General features: G+C 36.6%; 1 protein-coding gene and 1 long non-coding RNA gene across 5 annotated transcripts in view; both read left to right on the forward strand.

Annotated features, from left to right (window-relative positions):
* Positions 1-5,693, forward strand: part of pvrl2l (PVR cell adhesion molecule related 2 like) — a 145,774-nt gene extending 140,081 nt beyond the window's left edge. For both annotated transcript variants that reach the window (XM_082186232.1, XM_082186234.1), the window contains one exon: positions 1,273-5,693. In XM_082186232.1, coding sequence (XP_082042358.1) covers positions 1,273-1,473 — 201 coding nt within the window. In that variant the 3' untranslated portion in view covers positions 1,474-5,693. The remainder of the gene's footprint in view (positions 1-1,272) is intronic.
* Positions 5,694-11,467: 5,774 nt separating this feature from the next.
* On the forward strand, positions 11,468-17,969 carry LOC309511897. 3 transcript variants are annotated; one of them, XR_014210807.1, is made up of 4 exons: positions 11,468-11,597; positions 14,760-14,929; positions 15,047-15,093; positions 15,313-17,969. It is a non-coding gene; the product is annotated as an uncharacterized lncRNA (long non-coding RNA). The 3 variants fall into 3 exon arrangements; XR_014210808.1 differs by having other exon boundaries at positions 14,760-14,893; XR_014210809.1 differs by lacking the exon at positions 11,468-11,597 and adding an exon at positions 12,061-12,115 and having other exon boundaries at positions 14,760-14,893.
* The last annotated feature ends 650 nt before the right edge of the window (positions 17,970-18,619 follow it).

Genomic DNA, 18,619 nt, shown 5'->3' on the forward strand with positions numbered 1-18,619 from the left:
CGATTGAGGATCTATTAAATTGGCATTAGTACCACCTCAGTGATTGTAATGAATTGTGAATGTGTGAACGTGCAGCTAGTTACATGTGTCTGAACCAGACGTGTGTGTCGTGACTAAACTACATCTCAGCCTTAATAATCAGTGGAGCTGTTTGAAATAATTTTGCGAGGAATTTTATTCTTTGTTTTTTATTCTTTAAGTAAGGGATCATCCATGGCTAGCTGTGCATTTAATGCTTTTAATTCATGTGGAGGCAAAGAACCACCTGACGTGAAGTGGAAATCACAGCTAGCCGTTATTGGACCGGATAGGTAACAATGACGGTTATTCTCGTCAGTTATGGATCATTAGATCAAGCATTTTGCCCGCTTTCAATCAGACACAGAAAGATAAAGTATTGTGTAAGATTACATTTATTTGAATGAATGAATTATAGCATTTGTTTGAATTAATTATTGAGAGAGAGAGATGAGTGATGCGTGTGTGAATTACCTGCATCTGTGCAGTGTCTTTCTCTATTAACAACGAAGCTGTGAGTTTAATTGCTTCAAAACCAGTGATGTTAATCCCTCTTTGCTGAGAAATATAATGTATCGATTCAGCAGCAAAGCTATTTTATTAATAAAAGCCGCAGGCAGCATTGACAAGTTTCTGTGTGTGTGCAGCGCGATCTCTGATCTCTGTGTGTCTTCCATGTAACAGTGCATTAATATAGAATGGTGATTTAAACTGTCTTGGAATGGTTTTAAAGGAATAGTTCACCCTAAATGAAAATTAAGTCATAAATGACTCACCCTGGTGTTTTTCTAACGCCGTATGCCCTTCTTTTTTATTAATGTACCACAAAAGGAGGATTAAAAAAAATCCTTATAGTCACATGAACGTGCACGTCGTGTAGCCATGCACAAGACCAATGGTCAAGGTCAGGATTTTCGTTAAATAATACATTACATTACATTTCATATCGTATACCCACAGCTTGATTCTGGCCGCTATTTACTGCCATTATATGGACGAGTGCGAAAGGGACATTTAAAAAAAAAAAATCTCATTCTGCGGTCCATTTAAATTTAAGAAAGAAAGGCATACGCCATTAGAACAACACCAGGGTGAGTAAATTAAACTTAATTCATTTTAGGGTGAACAATCCTTTTAATGCACACCTTCCAGCCAATCAGAATCAAGTATTCAGATAAACCATGGTATAATTCATTACATGTTATTTTCGAAGGATTATGCATTTAACTTATGCTTTTATTGTATGTGCTTCAGGATCTGGATGATGACAACATGGGCCCTCCCGCTAACGGCGGCACCCCCAATGTCTGGGACGGCTCGGGACACCCTCCTGATAATGAGTCGACCAATGAGACTCTTCCACCATACGCACCAGCTGACCAGAATGATATTGAAGCTAGCCATGCTAACATGGCCCGTGAAGAAAGTTTCGTGTCTCATCCCGTGTTGGTCTAAGAACGTAGGCCGTGCCTGCGATTTGCACTGCCACCGTCCTAACCAGCAGCGGACGCCCATTACAGCAGAGCAGGCTAAAGTCCACAGCTCGGCACACACACATTGAAAACCACCCCAGCCTGGTGCAAGTCTTCTTTTTTTCTTTATTTTTTTTAGTGGCTAAATTACCTTTGAACCTATTCTCATGGTTTTGTGGATGGTCCATGAAACATATTGATATCTTTTGGACCCGTGTTCATTAGACTTTTGACCGATTTTGGACAAATAATAATTTGACAACAAGTTCTTAGTACTTCAGAAAAGCAAACTTTAAAAAATGAACGGCAGTGGCGTAACTTTGTTTTAAAAAGTGGGTGGGACAGGTGGGGTGGGGGTTGCTAATACAATGCTAAATCAGATATATGTACAATAACATTACGATGTCCAGCAATCGATTTAAATAGTAGGCTACATGGGGTTTCATTTGTCGTTTAATGAGATGTAGCCTAATATATGTTGTCAGTACGAGAATTTTCGTGTGAATAACTACATAGATCCGCCTATTTGTCAAGGTTCTGGGTTGTAATCCGCACTCGTATAGTTTTTTTTTCTCGTATAGTTTTTTTTTTCCTCATCAAAAACGATTATGTTCATCAGTGGTTGTATATCAAGCAGGGACACGTTTGTGTGCATTATATGTTGTGATTTCACTAGAACGAATAGAGAGTATCCGCAACGGATTGAAGCGCGCGAGTGAAGCCACACGAAAAAACACTGTTTCCGCGCCACTGATCGCAGCGGCAACGAGCACTTTGATCACTTGATTTAAAAAACACATTTCAGCGCTAGATCATCTCTTATTTAAAAAACGAACGAAATGAATGCTTTGCCAGTTAACTGCTGGAGATGTTTTATTTATTTGTAGAATTGGTACATTCGTGCCGCGAGATGTTTTAAAAAGTGGTGGGGACAATATCGACCCTGGCAAAAAGTGGTGGGGACATGTCCCACCCGTCCCACCCGCAAATTACGCCTATGGGTAAAACAAAACCATGAGAATTGTAGTTATTTAGTTTTGAGGTACTATGTTATATTTTAATCCTGGTTATGTGAAAAGCAAGCATAGTCGCACCAGTTTGACTTCAAACATTAATTTTCCTGAAAGGTCTAAATATAAGAATTTGCTTTCAGTATTTTAAAATACACTGCATATACTGTGAAATCTTGCTTATGTTTCTGATTTCTAAATTTTTATTCTGCGATCTTGGTGTAGTGCTCTTTTAAAGCTTTAGCTTCTGTCGGTTTTGTGCGTTAAGGGAAAAATTTGTGGTATATGCAATGTATTTTACATACAGCAAAAATGTATTTTTATATTTTATATTTGATGTCATTTTGATCGATTATATCAGCTAAAAACAGATGTATGCATTATTTTCTTATTTTTGTTTCTTTGATTCTTTGGCGTGTTCATTGTTTTTGAAAAGTACCAAATAAGTTCTGTAAATAAGTTAAGAAAATAATATATATAGCTAGTCTAACATGCGTCAAAAAAATATAATATTAAAAAAGAAGAACAAAAAAAGAAAAAATGCAAACAAATCCAAAAAAAAATACCAGTGGGGTGCAAAATGAAAAAGTGTAAAAAAATTTAACATTTATTTTAACGGGTATTGCTAAAGTCGTATGCTGATGTTTTACTTATTGATACGTGTGGATTTTGTTACTGTATAATCTGCATGGCATGGTTGGCTGCTTTCCTAAAAACAGTGGGCACCTGTCGCAACTTTTCCTCCCCTATTTTCTGGTCATAAGAAGCACAATACGCATATAGAGATGCTGAAGGTGACAGGAGGTTTGGATCATTTTCTGCACTTCTGAAGCGAAACATTAATGTTAAAGACCTTGTGAAATCTCTTGACAAGCACAATTTTCTTTCTGTACTGACATTTCCTATTGGAACATTTTAGAAGATCAAAAGACAAAAGATCCCACCCATTTTAAAATTGCCAATGGGGTTTAGTTTGAATTTAGGGTGGGACATTCTCCTCCTAGAGAGCATTTGATTGGACAATACTTTTAGTGCAGGATGAGTCATCAATATTTTTTATCTGTTTTCCAAAAGAAAGATTGTACATTTTAAATGTATTTATCTGCTAAAAACTTAATTTTGTAGACTTTAAGGAGTATACCATGACATATAGCTATTGGTTTCAAAGTTAACAGATATTAATATTGAAAGCCATTGATTTTATGTGGTCTTTAATATTTAAATGCACTGTGTATCACTTTCTTGAGCATGGCCACAACGCTTCAGTTGTATTTGTTTGGCCAAATGTTATCATTAACGCTCTCTTATTCCTATAATTCTTCTCAAAAAGTAGAATTTGATTTGCAAGAAGAGGAGAAAATGTACACCTCCTTAAAGGAACAGTTCACCCAAAAATTATTTACTCGCCTTCATGTTGTTGCAATTCCATATGATTTGTTTCTTCTGTAGAACAAAAATGATATTTTCAAGAATGTTCACACTGCTGTTCGATGGCTTTGTGTTATCGACATTCTGGGATTTAAGTTCACTTTGGTCACCATTTACTTCCATTGTATGGAAAAGACAAAGAGAGTTTTTAAAGACATGAATTTATTTTTGGTGAACTATTCCTTTAAGAGATATATGAGGAACACTACAGAAGTCGTTTTTTAATGGTCTTTTTTCTTTTTCACTGGTTCTTGGATGGCATGGCAACTAATTCCATCACTGTTTGTGTCTTTCACTCTTGAATGTAATTTTTGCACATCCACTTAAAGCTGTCGATAGATCTTCGTGTCATAGTGTCTGAATACATTGTTGTAATTGTGCCAAAGAACTCATATCAAAACCATAGTGATGCAATGAACTAAAGACTTGCTAACAGGTGACAGAGGTGATAAAGGGAATGAATGGATGGCTTTTTAATGGTCACCTGGAGTGGAAACTTGCACATTCACAAAGCTCACCTTCAGATGGGTGAATGGATGAATAGGTGGGCAGGTGCCATTCGAAATCAATGGATGAACGGTACGGTTCCCCTAGATGAATTAACAAGCCCTCCTTTGTTCTTGATTAATCATCGATCACATTCACTGCCTGATCTTCTGGCCTGTTGGACAACACCGCAAATTACTGATTCTTGCAAAACGGTTATTCTTGACATGACACGACAATCTTTCACCTGTCATCTCGGGTTAGCTGGGCTGTGGTCTCGTCACTGTTTCTGATGAAGGGAATGTATACGTCTGCATGCTGCATGAGATCTGGGGTTCGCTTATGTTATCATCACGCGCAAATGGACTGTCTTCACGCAACCGTCATTTGCTACAATGGTGCAGTATTAGACAATCACTGTATGTTATACTCATAAGGGTTTCTGTGTTCTAAACTGTGACTTCATTTTTTTTAAAGTTTGCATTTTTAAACTTAATTTAATTATTGCTTATCTGTATTTAAGTTTTTTGGGGTTTTTTACGTTTCTGTCTTCTATACTGTAGATCGCATACATTAAAGTCCTGGTAAAACTATTTAATGTCATTTTTGATTTTAAAAGGACAATCAAAGGAGTTTAGGAATGTTAAAGGGATTGTTTAGTCAAAAAATTCAATTCTGTCCTCATTTACTCAACGTCATGTAGTTCCAAACCTGACTTTTTATTTTGAAGAACGCTGTTTTTGTCCATACTATGAAGGCCAATGGGGTCCAAAACAACAAAAAAGTCAGTCTTTACAGGTTTAGAACGACACATGGGCGAGTAAATGCTGACAGGATTTCCATTTTGCAATGAATTATCTCTTTAACAAAGTAGTGGCCCACTAAAATTAGTCTTTGGTTACAGAACGACTCTTGACATTAATCAAATCGACTCTCCACCAAAAATCAAACACACTTGATTTGCCATATGTTTGTTTATACTTCATTATCACAAATCATATCTGCCACGTGTTCGCTTATGCGCTGCCCTGTCATCGTCAAGCCAGATGTGCCTTTGTTACTTTGTTTTCAGCCATTTTACTGACAGATTTGTTTTGCCTGAGATAAAAGTAAATCATCGACTATTTAGACCGCCTAATGGGGAGAATTGTGATTATTTTTATTTCTAATGTTTGTTTTTGCATCTTATTTCTTTCCCTACTGAGATTATTTTATATGCATAAGCAACTTGTTCTATGTTTTATGGATCATTGTGATGTCTAATAAACTAAAAGCCAAAGCTCCTGTTGTGAAGCGTCTTTGTGTAATCGGTATTATTATTGCTTCTGTATAATCTACTGCTTTTGTAGAATTTCCTTGTTCTACAATTCCAGTGTAATACATGTATACTGCAGTTTGTGGATATTAACAAATGCCAAAAAAGTGTTTGGCATTCACTTATTGATTTACCATCTGAGAGACCTTCAGAAGATGCGGTTTAACTCCTGAACTGGGAAAATGTCAGACTCTCAAGACAAACATCAGCCTGTCTAAACTTTAAGAGCAAGACTTTAGGTAAATACAAATTTAGAAGCCTTTTAGTGCCTCTGAAATGCTCTCATTCTGTCCATATGTCTGGTAGACTGGGCAATATAAATAATACATAATGTGATATTTTTTTTTTCCAGTCACAAACAAACTGGAGTGAAAGCTCAGGATATTCTCAGAACAATTCTCTAACAAGTGTGACGTTGAAAGACTTTCATATTCGTATTTTTTCTTGATTTTTCTGCATTTTTAATGGTTCTATTTAAATGCTGTCAAAAAAACTTTACATTTCTCAACATAGTTGTCAGATAAAAGTTAACATGAATGACACCATCGCTGCTATATAGGATTCTTTTATGGTTGTGAGGCTGGGGCAATTATGACACAAGTAATGAATAAAAATTGTATGGCTTTTGAATATTTAAAATAGGTAATGAACATTATTTCATTTTATCTGGCCGAAGGCTGCTCTTGAGCTGGTCGATTCATATTTTATATTAAAATGAATTTGACTTAAGTAATTATATGGACCCATTTAGACTCGGGCTTTAAACTCATTATTCCTGACAGCTAAAATAATTTGTATCATAAAATGGATGAAAAGTATTCCAAAATGTGAAGAGATATTAAAGCAAGGACATTACTTTGTTGATATTAGTTTGTTGTTTAAATAAACCAAGCAAAATTGCAGCTGAACTTCACAGTCAGTGATCACCATGCATTTTCATTGTATGGAATTGTATGGGTGGGGGAAAGAGAGGATTTGTGAATCAGTGAAGTTTGTAATCACATCATGGTAATGGCAACAAGGTGCATGTAGTACGTCTGGATTGCATACATACCATATTGGATGTACCTTTTTTTGCACCTCTCGAGTAGGTACTTATTTTGAATATGCTATTTCGGACGCAGCCAGAGAGTAGGGCATAGGGATGCTCACTACCCAGCAAGCAAAAGTCGTAATTTCACCGTCTAGGTTAACTATAGTAGACCCGATATAGTCCGGCTATGAGTAACCGACTTCTAGCCAAAATAATGAATTTGGTTACATGTCGTTTTTGCCAAAATAACTTGTGAGATGTATGATATTCCATCATGTAAGCAAAGTAAACAGTGATTACAAAGTGTTTGGTTTAATTTCTTCACTCATTTCATTTCTTTATCTAATTGATGACTAGTTTATTCTTGGGCTATGGTTTAAACGTCTATCAAATTTTCACTGACAGCCCAAATTTTGCCTTGTTCTAGCCTTGACGTCTAGGCTGTGTTGGACGGCTATTAGACGTCTTTTAAACACAAAATTGCTTGCTGGGAAGTCACTTCCAATTGGAATTTGCCAAATGGCAGTAAAGCGACGCATTATCGTGTGGTAGGTCACATGATAAGGACAACATGGCGAATGTAGAATGTCCAGATTGCATTCATACAACAGTATAAACATACTTTTTTAGCAGTGGCAAAGTAATTTCTTATTCAAAACAACCCACTCAGATTGATATGCGATTTCAGATGCAGCCTTCAACAAATGGTAGGCTACTTTTTTTTGGGCCCCATGTGAAATATGGCAGAAAGACTTTTGGTAGGCCCAATAGTGTGATTTATAAGGAAAACTCTGACAGCCCATAACTTTTGATCACAAGGCCCAGGCAGGTAGCATGAAATTTAAAACCAATCACCATGGAGAGTGCAGTTACCTCAATGAGAACTAGTCCCCTGTTGTGTTTGATTAATATGCTAATTTCATTGCAAAGACATCAACTATTGTTCATTGCCGTTCGGGTCATTTGTATGCCTCACGACACCCCGAAGAAGCAGGCGATTGCAGGCTGCTTGAGTCAGACACTGTTTGCCATTTGTTGCCCACCAAAAGGCTGCCTGATTCATTAGCAGCACATACTCTGTGTTAATTCCCATTAACTCTTCATAGCATTCTCTCTAATTGAAACCCAACTGGCCTCAACACTTGCGCACAGCGACTTGACATCGCTTTCATGAGGACATAATGAATGCATTGCTAATTTACCCTTTCAAGCGCCAGTGTACAACAACACCAGTTCCAGCGGCTCGCGACTAGCGACTTTTTTTAAACGACGTTGTCTCCTTCAGCACCTGTCACCCTGCATTCGTTAGCCCTTTCCTTAATGAGTTGGATCTCAAGGCTCCATCGCTGATGAGATACAAGCTGAGTGTGGCGATTGTTCCGTGTCAGAGCCTGTTAAGTCAGCTGTGGGCGTGCGGGGATGAGACTGAGGCCATGATTAAATGTTGATAGCAATGATGTGCAATCAGCGATTTAAAACGGGCCATTCGGGCTAATGCTCGGTTTAACCTCTGGCTGCAGAGACCGCGAGCTCAAGAGGAGGGAGAGAACGACGGAAATGAAGACAATACAATGAGGTAAAGGAGAGAAAAATGAAGGCGCAGAACCCTGTTGGTCATCCTTCAGACGTGTTTACTCAGCCTTTGACCTCTGTTGTGGATAAAGAGATGACGAAGTGGCTGGGAAAGAAATCGCGGATAAGGTGCGATACATTAGAGGTAGCACGTGCTGGGAAAGATGTGGAAAGTGGTGGACCATTGGAGGAGAAAAGGAGACAGCACCTCCATGTGGCCACTACTTATACTGCAAAGTCTTACAAAAGAGGCATTTACATGTGCCAGAACAACATCTCAGTGCTTTTAGACTTTTAACAACATTCAATCTCAATATTTATGTAGGCTATTTGCATAAAGGAGGACATTTTATTCGTTTAAATGGGAGGAAGCACACTATTAAGGAAGGACCAGTGTTGTTATTTTTAAAGGGATAGTTCACCCAAAAACGAAAATTCTGTCATCGTTTACTCACCCACAAGTTGTTCCAAGCCTGTATGAATTTATTTCTTCTCATATATGGAAAAAAAATACTATGGAAGTCAATGGGGTCCATCAACTGTTTGGTTACGACATTCTTCAAAATATCTTCTTTTGTGTTCAGCAGAAGAAAGAAACTCATACAGGTTTGGAACAACTTGAGGGAGAGTAAATGATGACAGAATTGTCATTTTGAAGTGAACTAATCCTTTAAGAACAACTTGAGGGAGAGTAAATGATGACAGAAAAATAATTTTGGGTGAACTAACCCTTTACTAAAATGATAAAAACCTGAAAGCTGACATAAAATTAAAGATAAATATCAGATTAAAAACTTAAACATAAATTAGAAATGTTGCCTTGGCAACTAAAAATGAAATGAAATGCTGTTAGTTTCAAGTAGAACTGAAATAAAAAAATAAAGTTAAATAGAAGTGTTACTTTTTTTTTATAAAACTACAAAAAAAGCATAACACAACAAAATTACTTTATAAAATTAACAAAATTAAATTAAAATTAAAACTGAAAATATAAAAATAAAAGCTAATTCAAAATATTAGAAAAATATATAATAGCCTATATATAATAAACCCCAGAAATTCCAATGCAAATTTTATCTCTTAACATAGTTTAATTAAATATGCAATATAATTAGGTCATGTGACATCAATGTAGCATACTATTTCTCAAAATGTTGCATATTTGTAATAAATATGGCTGCAATGCCCGGTGTAAATAGTAGTATTCTAGTCTGAACATAGGTTGTGTCTTATTATCCTCCCTAGTGTAAACATGAATTCAGGCACTAACAAGGGCCTTAACCACAAAACACTGGGAAACTGATGCCTCAATTACTGATGAGACACAATTATGAGGTCGCACATTAAAATGTAGCTGGTATTTATAAAGGAGATGCCTGTATAACACAGGGCATGACTAATATCTTCCTGGTGTCATTTGATTTGTTTCTTGTGCTTCTTTATAATAGCTGTTAAAAAGTACTGCGGCATTATAAAATATGCCCTCGTTTTTCATTTATAATGACTGCAAAAAAGACGTGATGACATTTCTTGCTGTGAATATAGCGAGCAGCTGATGCTCACAGGTGTCTATGTTCTGGTAAGTGAACAAATGTTTGAAGTAAACCGGAACAATTTTGACAATGGGACTCCTTGGATAGTGCTTACTTAGTACTTTAGCAGTGAGCAATTTCTGTTTACTTTAGCTGATAGTTCATAACATACTTTATGTAAATCTTAACTCAAACAGAAATGTCATTTCCCAGATGTTTTTTCCAACTTAATGCAGGCCACATGCAGTAACAAAATACTGCATCAGACTACTAAACCAGGCCTTCATTAAAAACAGCCCAGCTGTGAGGAATATCTGCGATCGGTTAGTGATAATGGGCCTCTCCTAGAAGCTGAAACTAGAAGCTGTGTGCTTTCCTTGTGGATGCAGATGTTCAAGCAAAATGCTGCGTTTAATTAAAGTCAGTGAATAAATATGTGTGAAAACCCATTTCCAAGATGCTAAATATTGCCTGGGAGAATCTAATATTTAAAAAATGTTGCCTTTTAATAAAATGTGAGGTATGGTTATGGCTGCCAGCACAAGGAATGCAAGTTTCATTCCCAATGAGGGTGTCCTAGAAAAAATTAAGTCACATTCCTGTTTTATCACCATTGTGTCCTTGAGCAAAGCATGTGACCTCGGGGTCACACCTGAGGGACAATCCATGCAATCACTGGATCTTCAGTTGTAGTTAACAAGCAGATATCAAATGGCAACTATTTAAGACAGCAATGGAAAAAAAGGTCATACAAATGAATAAAATGTAAAAAACAAGGATTTGGATATACCAGCGCCTATGTGTGTGGGGGAGAGAATTATTACATAGCAGCAACTTGGGAATTTCACCCATGGAAGTATTATATTACAGCATGTTGCACCAGTTAGTGTTACATAACTATAACCAGATGTTACAGCGGGTTTAAAACCCATCCAAAAGTTCACTGACAGGAAACAGAGAAATTCTTTAAATAGAAAATAAAGTTCGATTTAAAATTTAAAATTGGATCAGATAAATAATAAAACAACAATAGTGTGTTTGTTAGATATAGGGCATTGTATTGATTTTACACAATGCTTAAAAAGTTATGAAATTATTTAAAACTTAGGGGAAATATAGAGTAATTATATATATTTATATTTATAAAGGAATGACACTGAGAGAGGCAGATTCATAGAAAGTTATCCGTGAAAATACTATAGGCCTATTATTGTGTAACATTGTAACACCTGTCCCTTAGACTTTTGTTCAAGTGTTACATGAAATAAGGGACCAACCAAACTATTTTTACTCATGAGTCGTGTATTAGCCTACATAAAGTTATACAGAACATACAAATTCAACATAGCACCATAACGGATGGTCAAACACCAATTCCTCTGTTCCAGGAATAAAAAACAGTCCACAACTAGTGACTGGTCATTAGTGCAAGCTGATCATTAGCTCACTGACCCGCCACCATCTAAAAACCCGCTTGACCACTTAAGGGTTGTATGACCTCTGACCTTGTTGCTGATCTAGCCTCCACCAGTGACTTGCTAGGAACCAGCCATCATACAAAGCATGCAGTTACTAGCTTGAATCGGATTTTCTAACAGACAGTTTGACGGTAGACAGTCTGTTTCTGTTATGGTATTTTGGTGACAACTATGGTTGTGTTATCTTGGGATTTTGAAGGTTGGTGATTCTGGTAATTACATGCAGACCTACTAGGACACTGTTATCGAGCAGGTGAGAAAACTTGGCAAACAAAACTAGTCACAGTTCACTGAATATATCTTTTAATTTTCATTTCGCGGCTCTACTTAAACTAAGTTTCATTTCCTATCTATTTAACTAGTAAATATGTTGTCTTTTAGAAAATGAGTAACTTTTCGACAATGCTCCGATTTGAGGTAATTGCATGGTGTCATTCGACCACAAGATGTCGCCACATCTTTTGCCGATAAACTTAGTCAAATGTCTGCATAATGCGCTTTAGTTGTGTATACCGGGACTTAGACGTTCGTTTCGTTTGATTTATTTGTCACACATCTAAGAAAGAAAAAATCACATCAATCACGTTAATTCCTTATTGCCACTAAACAAGGAGATTGAGATAGGAAACTGTATTATCCTCCAAAAACAGCAGAGGGCGCCGTTCCTCACATTAACCGCTACGGAAGTGACTGAGCTCAATCTCTGCAACACTTCATTCTCGAATAATGTATTAGTATTTCGCAGGCCTTGTCCAGGAACTAACTATCAAGGTCAGTCATCTGCCTTAATATTGTTATATGCGTATGCTTGTAAATTCAAGCATTTCGTTTCTTGAGTTGTATTGGCTTTGCTTCATTTCAATTGAATAGTCTCTGTCCATTCAAAAATCAATCCAAGTAATTTAGCTCCATGTTTAGAGTGATTGGGATGAGATACAAACAGAGCTGAGGCTGTTTCATCGTCCCCAGTGGATTCATAATTCAATTAAAGCATTCACTGGGCTTGTTTAATATCTTTTCTGTGTGGCGCTCTCTCTGTCACCAGTCATTTTTGTTTGAATTGAGCATTCACATATCAGATGAGTATGTGGTTTATACTTAAAGGGCTCATATAATAAGGAATAACATTTTCCTTGATAAAATAGTTAAAAAACAAATAAAAGCAAAAACATTGTTAATCATTTGTATGTGCGTCAAATCTCATAATGTGTGTATTCAAGGAATTTTAGTGCATATTTAATAGAGGCCTATTTTCAATTTATAATTAAAGTTATTTTAAGAAATTATCATTTTAATGGTCCTGTACTGTGACAAACATATAAAAGTATAAATATGCCCCTTAGTTTCTCAATTTTCTATTTACTGTAGTCAAAATTAATGAGGTCATAAAGACAGCCTCTGGTATCCTCATTTAGTGTCCACTGAATAATGAATCTAAAAGAAAACATTTGAGATATTTTAAATATTTTAAAATAGTTTTAGTGCAAAGGAATATAGCAGCATGTCGAACCTCGGGGCATGTCAACTTCCCGTCAGTTGCTGTAGTTGAATTCCCTGCACTGAAATGAGGATATATGTCCAGTTGACGTTGAGGTTAATAATTAATACGTTTAAATCTTTCTCAAAGCAATAAAGTAATCATTAGTCAAAGACAGACTGTTATTTTAATCTCATACATTAAGCTACATATAAACCCTTAAGATCAAATGCTGCTCCCTGTAAATGAAGTGATTACAGTCATCGTTAGATTTTTAATGAATCAGAATCATGTTGCTCAACACATCTCCGATTATTAAAACCAGGATCTGATCAGAGCTAATTACGAGCTTCAGTGCTGCATGAGTAGAGATTGGTCTCCGTGGCAAATCCTCCAGTATCGCTCTGGAACACATTTGAAGGTCAGTGGACATTAATAAGGATAACAGAAGCTGTACAAACATCAGCTGATTTACTCTATTGGCTTTTTCTAGTAAAAATCACACTCTACTGATATTGAGCTTCCAGCATCCAGAAATGGCACCTGCTACAAAATACAGAGACAGTATGCATGATGACTAAGAAGAATGGCTGGAAGAAGTCCCATTTCTTCTAATTCTCATCTGTTTAATCTACAATACTCAGTACACTGTTCATTGGTTGCAAATGAAAACATTAGAATTTATATACTGAACATTGTAATTGAATTATGCTGATTTAGGCCAAGGTAACTTTATGCAGCTGTAAGACATCGATTTGTTTTGGATGCATTGGTGAGAATGGGTCTAAAATAAAAAAATGGTCTAAATGAGGTGTGTAGACCCAAAACTCCAAATAGGGAAACACTTTTAAAAAAAGCCAACCACCAATTGCAAGATAAAACCAGTGCTTTAATAAAAAGTAGCAAACGTTTCGGTCACATGTGTAGAGAAAGGTCACGTGACCGAAATGTTTCCCACTTCTTCTTTTTTTTGCCACTGGTTCCCCTTCATTATTAGTGTGCTGTTTTAAAAAAAAAAGGGGTTTCCCTTTAAAATGTAAAATATGAACAAATCAGTAATGTTTCTTACCGTATGCCATGATTTTCCAATGAAAGTGTTTATGAATTTATAGATGTCATGAAGATACACCATAGCCTTTTTTTATGAAGAAAACAATATTTAATCATGTAAAAATATGCTGCAAATATTTGTTATTATATTTGTGAATTTAAGGTAAGAAAAAGCTAAAAATAATTGTATTTGTTTTGAACATAACCTCTCTAAATTTCTCAATGAATTTCTCAATTTTATTAAATTTTTTACTTTATTTTAGCTGTAGGATTACTTTAATCATATTCCCAGCAGATGTGCTAATATATAAATATTAAAAAAAGTCCATCCAGAACCTTCAGTCAGATGAATTAGGTATTAAGTGTAGTGTTATTACATTTTCTGCCTTTTCTGAGTGGACTGAGTTCAGTCAGTCAAAATCTCATGATCATTTTAGGTACGTTCACTTTAATGTATTTCATCATGCAAGAAAGGTTTTAAAATACAGAGGGATTTGGCTTTAGCAGCTTATTGATCAGATGTATTGTTACATTTTTTAACATCAGAAAGCCTCAGGTCTTCCGGAGGATGTTTCTGTGTTTCATCTGATTTCCCTCATCTTAAAACATCAAACTTTAACATCCATACACAGATAGGCCTTATGTTAATGTGCATTGATCTTGTTCTTCTTCGGTAATCCATTGTATCCGATGATGACATTCCTCCACAAGTGTGATTCATACACATTCACTCGCACACACTCAGCCACATACGACCAACCTGTTTCTTTTGCTTAATCCATCCTTTTTATGCGTCATTACATCAATCCATTTAGTCTCTCTCTTTCACGCACACACACAATCCTCACTTTTTCTCATTAACCATCTTTGCCCCATCTATTTCCCCAGTGACAGCTCCAGCACTACCTTCGATAAGCCATCTCCATGGAAACAGCCCAGCAACAGGCTTGCCACTCATGGCCAATGAGAGCGTGAGGTGTCCCGGATCCTCCTCCAATGGTGGTGGGCCTGGCGTGCTCAAGGTGAATGCTCAGAGAGGCGTGAGCACTTACATTCTGGTATATTTAGCAGCAAGCATTGCTGAATATCTCTTTCACTTAATCTCTGTCTCTTTCTTCCTGTGCTTCTGAATAATCTGGATGCAAAAATGTGATACCTATTTTCTGTTCTTTTAGATTACAGTGCTTGATTTACATAAAAAGCCGTTGCATGGAAGCCTAATGTAAGTTAGCTTAGAAGAGTTGCTTTCTCAAACTCGTCTAAAAGATAATAAAGTGTTTGTATTTGTAAGCGTATCTTTTTTGTTAGATGTTGTAAACCTGAAGATAAAATGTAGTTCAATTTATTTTATTTCGCTTTTCACAATAAATATTTTCAAAGCTGTTTACAATTAACTTTTACAGTCTTAAAAATACATTTAGTCATTTTCTGCTTTTTCAAGTTTTCCACAGACCCAGCCTTCTTGGATGGACAAATAATGAAGTTGCTGAAAAACAAGTGAGAAGATTCACTGAAAAATGTCCAGCTTTATATTAAATTTCCAGAGATTTAAATTAAGATTTGAGCGATTATATTAAAGGTACACTATGTCGATTTTTTGTTCAAATTGAACAAAATTTAAATAATGAGTCAGTATTCAATCCTTCTTCCAAAATGTGTTTCACTATTGTAATCCTTTAGTGTGTCTTTAGTTGGATCTGGGAGTCTCTGTGAGGGTCCATTCATTCTGTGAGGGTCTCTAAGCAGGGTCCTCCGCTCCTCTGGACCCTTCACCTGACAAGGGGTGAGCACTGAATTTGGGAGTAGCTGGCTCTCCTTGGGTGTTCCCGGGCCGTATTCCCTCAAATGCAGTGTCTAGTGTATTAGAAACTGACACTGCCAGACCTTTGAGTGCTGTCCTTGGGCCGGGCTCTTTTTGTCTGGACCTACAAGGAAGGGAGGAAGGCTGTAAAGGCTGGGACTTTCCTTGTTTAGGGTTTGAAGCTTGGGTTTTGGCCTTTTTGTCACTGAGAGTCATCAGGTGCATCTGAGTTGGGGAAGCTTATTGACCTCGGCAGTTAAGTCCGTTGATTCATCATGTTTCTGCCCATTGTGGTATTGCTTCGACAGTGGCAGATCGCCCTCAGCATGGTGTAGAGGGTATTTTTTTCCCCATAGTATCTTATTCAGACGCAGTGCAAGTTCACATTCGTAAGGGACCGTCTCGGGTACAACTGTAACCATGGTTCCCTGTGAAAGGGAGTGAGACTCCCATGCTTCAGGTATGCCTGCCCAATCTCCTTCAGACAAAGAAGTTGATGACATGTACTACAGGCACCCTGTTATACTCACGGTCGCACCAGTAATGACGTCATGTACTGTCGTGGGCCAATGAGACACGTGTTTCAGATGTCAGTCACGCGGGTGACGTTCCCCAACAGGTGAGTGAGGTATTTTATTGAACAGATAAATTGCCATATGTAGCTCTCTTAAACGCCACTTAAAAAGTTACATACCTTTGAAATTTCAGTGTACCTGTACATTTCCTCATAATGGCTGTTACAAATACAATAACCATAATAAGAAATATGAAATCATGGTCTCAAATAGCATTAATGCATGTATCACTAAAACAGCAAGACCTGCAAGTCAAACCTTTATCATTCACAGAAGAAGATGCACAAAATTGCCTCTGGTATGAAGATGGAACAGACATACTGTAATTTAACTCGCATACAGTATTACATCATGGCCTCAACAACCGTTTAAGTCATCATCAGTCACTTAAAAACAGACAAGCAGCTTTTGATTGTTTACACATCTATAAACTGTACAGTCATTTAATCAACAGCGGTTTAATCATGCACTGTGCTGCTCAATTTCCTTTTTCGATTTCTTTGATGTACAGCTAAATGGATAGTGTTTTAACACTGATGAATTTGTGTATGTGTTTAGTGTGTTCACCTTTCACACTGTGCATCAATGTTTCGTTACACCATTTAAAACAGTAGGTGGTGAGAGTGAGTGTGTGTGTGTGTATTGTGTCGTGAGACTGCATTCTATAGCAGTGCCAGTCATCTCCAGTCACATGACCTGCCTGCCAGTGGTCTCCTAGCAACCTCATCCCCCTCCATCCATCCCTCCGGGGCCCATGTATACGCGTGGGAGTGGACGTAATCAAGTGAGCCAGCGAGGTATGGGTTATTTATAGATCTGATGGATAAGTGGTGGGGGAACTTCGTGTTTGCTAACTTTAAACCATCTCTCACGTTTTATAGGAATTTTTTTAAAAATATTTTTTGATGAAAATGTGAGTGGTGTTTTAGCTGGTTTCAGGGTGTTGCTGCAGCAAGTTTTTTTTGTTGACAAATTACAGAATCACTCAATGGTTGTTCTGCAGTTCAAGTTCATTGAGTACATAGCTTCATACTTTAAATTGGTAAAGTGTGTGAGGCTTTTAATTAATTAGTCAGTTATTGTATTCAATTAGTTTCAATTGAATACTACAATTTGACTGTATTCGTGTCATACATTTTTACAAAAAAGTTCTCCCTGCTTTACAATAAATAAATAAATGTTGATTATGCTTCTGACATGTCATCTAAACAAAGGTACCTTTAATTATTTTTTACAACAAAACTAAGTTGTGAACATAAATCTTTAATTGCACGTAAATTGTCATATGAGCAATAGGCCTATAGCTCATGACCCTAAAGTAGCCCATGCATAAAGTTTCAGGTTTATTTTCAATAGTAGAAAAAATTACTCGTGGAGCGATGTCTTAGTTTGAACATTCACTGACTGAGCGACTCTGATGTAGACTCTTACTATTAAGGTCCGTACACTCCAAGAACATAAAGGTGAATAACAATAACCAGTCCTAATACAAATTGTAATGGGTTACTGATTCCAAATTCCAAATAAAACTCCTTTTTGATTACTTTTAGATAATTTTACTAAAAAATATTTTATTTGTTTACCTGCTTTCATGTGATCATTAACCGACATCAGAGAACTGTGAAATCAATTTAATTTATTTTTATTATTATTATCTTAATTTTATTATTGACCTAACTTATTAGCTTAAAATCTCAGGGGGTACTTCAAGTAAACACTATATTAGGTCAAAGAGGTTCAGCAGCTGATGAAAAGTTGAGGAATTCCTGCATTGCATGTATGTAAATGATGTGAATTTGTACATTTTAATGCATTCAACACTACATTCTCATGTAAAAGGATCATGTAATGATATGATATGTTACAAAATATGGAGGCGCGCAAAAGCGGAATTGTAAGTCTGATCACTTAAAATTGTAGTTAATTTTTCATCAGTAAACCCCTTGATCTGAAGTATCATTCACAAATGGTGTGGGTGACGTTTGTTCAAATCTCTATAAGTTTGATACAGAGTCCATGGAAAACAGTTCATTGGTCTTTTTATCAGACTACATTTTGTCTTAATTACCATTGTGAAATGATGGGGAGAAAATGGTCAGGTGTGTCAGACATTCTAACCATTTGTCACGGCTCCAATTTGATTTTCCATTTCATTCTTTTTTTTGTGTGGATTTGAAACCCAAAAAGAACCATCTCATTCAAATATACAGACCATGTGCAATATATATATTCTCTGCCTGATGAAACTGATTGCAGTTGTTTTCTTGGTTAGTGTGATTACTGGCATGGAACCATTTTAGATAGGATTTTTTTTTAACTGAGCACTAGGACCCAGTGTGGTGTGAACGATTGTAAGGGTGTAATTAGAGGCT

This window comes from Leuciscus leuciscus, assembly GCF_965113295.1.
Source record: "Leuciscus leuciscus genome assembly, chromosome: 12".
Lineage (NCBI taxonomy): Eukaryota > Metazoa > Chordata > Actinopteri > Cypriniformes > Leuciscidae > Leuciscus > Leuciscus leuciscus.